At 56.6% G+C, this 1,414-nt stretch overlaps 1 protein-coding gene across 2 annotated transcripts in view; it reads right to left on the bottom strand.

The window, feature by feature from the left end:
* Positions 1-75: 75 nt before the first annotated feature.
* HADHA (hydroxyacyl-CoA dehydrogenase trifunctional multienzyme complex subunit alpha) overlaps positions 76-1,414 on the bottom strand; it is a 40,057-nt gene continuing 38,718 nt past the window's right edge. The window contains exons 15-16 of one of the 2 annotated variants that reach the window (XM_045286555.1): positions 880-948; positions 76-295 (exon numbers count right to left, since the gene is read on the bottom strand). In XM_045286555.1, the coding sequence (XP_045142490.1) occupies positions 92-295; positions 880-948 (273 nt within the window). In that variant the 3' untranslated portion in view covers positions 76-91. The remainder of the gene's footprint in view (positions 296-879; positions 949-1,414) is intronic. The other variant, XM_004696415.2, reaches the window with a different exon arrangement.

The raw sequence follows: 1,414 nt of genomic DNA, 5'->3' as shown, positions 1-1,414 counted from the left end.
TGGGCCCTATGCGCACTGCGTCCTCTCGCCTGCATGGGCACTGTGGGACTTGGGAGGCTGCGCAGAACTCAGTGCTACTGGTTCCTGGAGGCTACTCACCAAGGAAGCCCTTGGACACCATCTGCTTCAGCAGCTCCAGGTTGCCCCCTGCGAAGCGCTCCCCAAAGGCTTTGCCTAGATCTTCTGCTACATGTTGAGCGACATCCACACCAACTTCATCCACCAGTGTGGCCGCGCCCACAGGGAAGCCAAAGCTGGTGGTCAGGGAGTCCAGCTGCTTGGGCTTGACTCCTTCCTGCAGGGGCAGCGAAGCAGGAACCTCAGAAGGGGGCCACTTGAAAGCACCCCCTAGGGGCCAGTACGGCCCCAGACACAGCCTGGTGGGAACCCAATGCTCTCTTGGGTGCCGTCTGTGGAGCAGGAGAGCTCCCCCTTGATTTGAACAAATTATTCACTTTCTTGTTTTCAGCTTTGAGTCTCAATAATAACAAGACCCCTCGGGAGACGGGGCTGTTTCCAGGCCCAAAGAGGCGCAGTAGCGGGGACCTGTACTGCAAAGCATCATGGTCCCAGGTCTGGGGGAGTCCAAGCTTGGGGGGATCCACCTCCTCCTGCCAGTATATAGCCTGTAAGGCCAGCAGAGGTGTCTGCACGTGGCAGATGGAGCTACAGAGGCAAGTGAGCACATGTTGGGCCTTCGTTGTAACGTGGCAGTGAGGGGGTAAGAGAGCAGTCACGAGTGTGCCCCGGTCACCACAGCAAGCCTGACTCCACTGCTGTGTGGAAACAGCACAGTGCAGGGGCCCCTCCTGGAGGACAGCAGGCTGCCCAACCGAAGGGGTGGGAGATGCTGCAAACATTGCAGACAGCAGTTCTCACCTGGAGAATTCGGAGGACTTCCGACATCATGGGTGCGAGGCACCTGGTGGTGTAGAAGCCAGGTCCATCCTGCCAAGGGAGAGGAGAGAGCAGGGCTCACTGGGTGCACGGCCACCAAGTCTGGGACAACTGTCCCTTCCCGGGCTTCATTTGAGGGAGGAAGGAGATTAGGGTCTCCCCCAGAATCCTCAGATTTACACTGTGGGGGCAGCCAGGCCCAGGGGCAGCACGGCTGCTGGAGGATCTAGGCCAGCAAGGAGAGTCCTGACAGCCCCAGTCGCTTGCCATTCCCGCCCCTAAGCACGGTCCCTACTATGGACAACCTATCGGAAGTGGGTGTGTTTATCTCAGAAGAACTGGACAGAATAATTAGAAAGAGCCTGACCATCAAAGAACAAAAAATCCTATCTGTGGGTGCCCACCTTCCTGACATGATCACTGAAGACAAATGGGTGCATAAGCAAATGTGGCAAAGAAAGCTGATGATGCCTAACTATCAAAAGATATAGCGTCTGGGGTCTTAAAGGCTTGAAAG

The sequence above is a fragment of the Echinops telfairi genome, unplaced genomic scaffold, assembly GCF_000313985.2.
Source record: "Echinops telfairi isolate 266 unplaced genomic scaffold, ASM31398v2 ScPeMD7_9;HRSCAF=40, whole genome shotgun sequence".
Classification (NCBI taxonomy): Eukaryota; Metazoa; Chordata; class Mammalia; order Afrosoricida; family Tenrecidae; genus Echinops; species Echinops telfairi.
The sequence above is the reverse complement of the archived record's forward strand: the minus strand, read 5'-3'. Positions and strand labels throughout refer to the sequence as shown.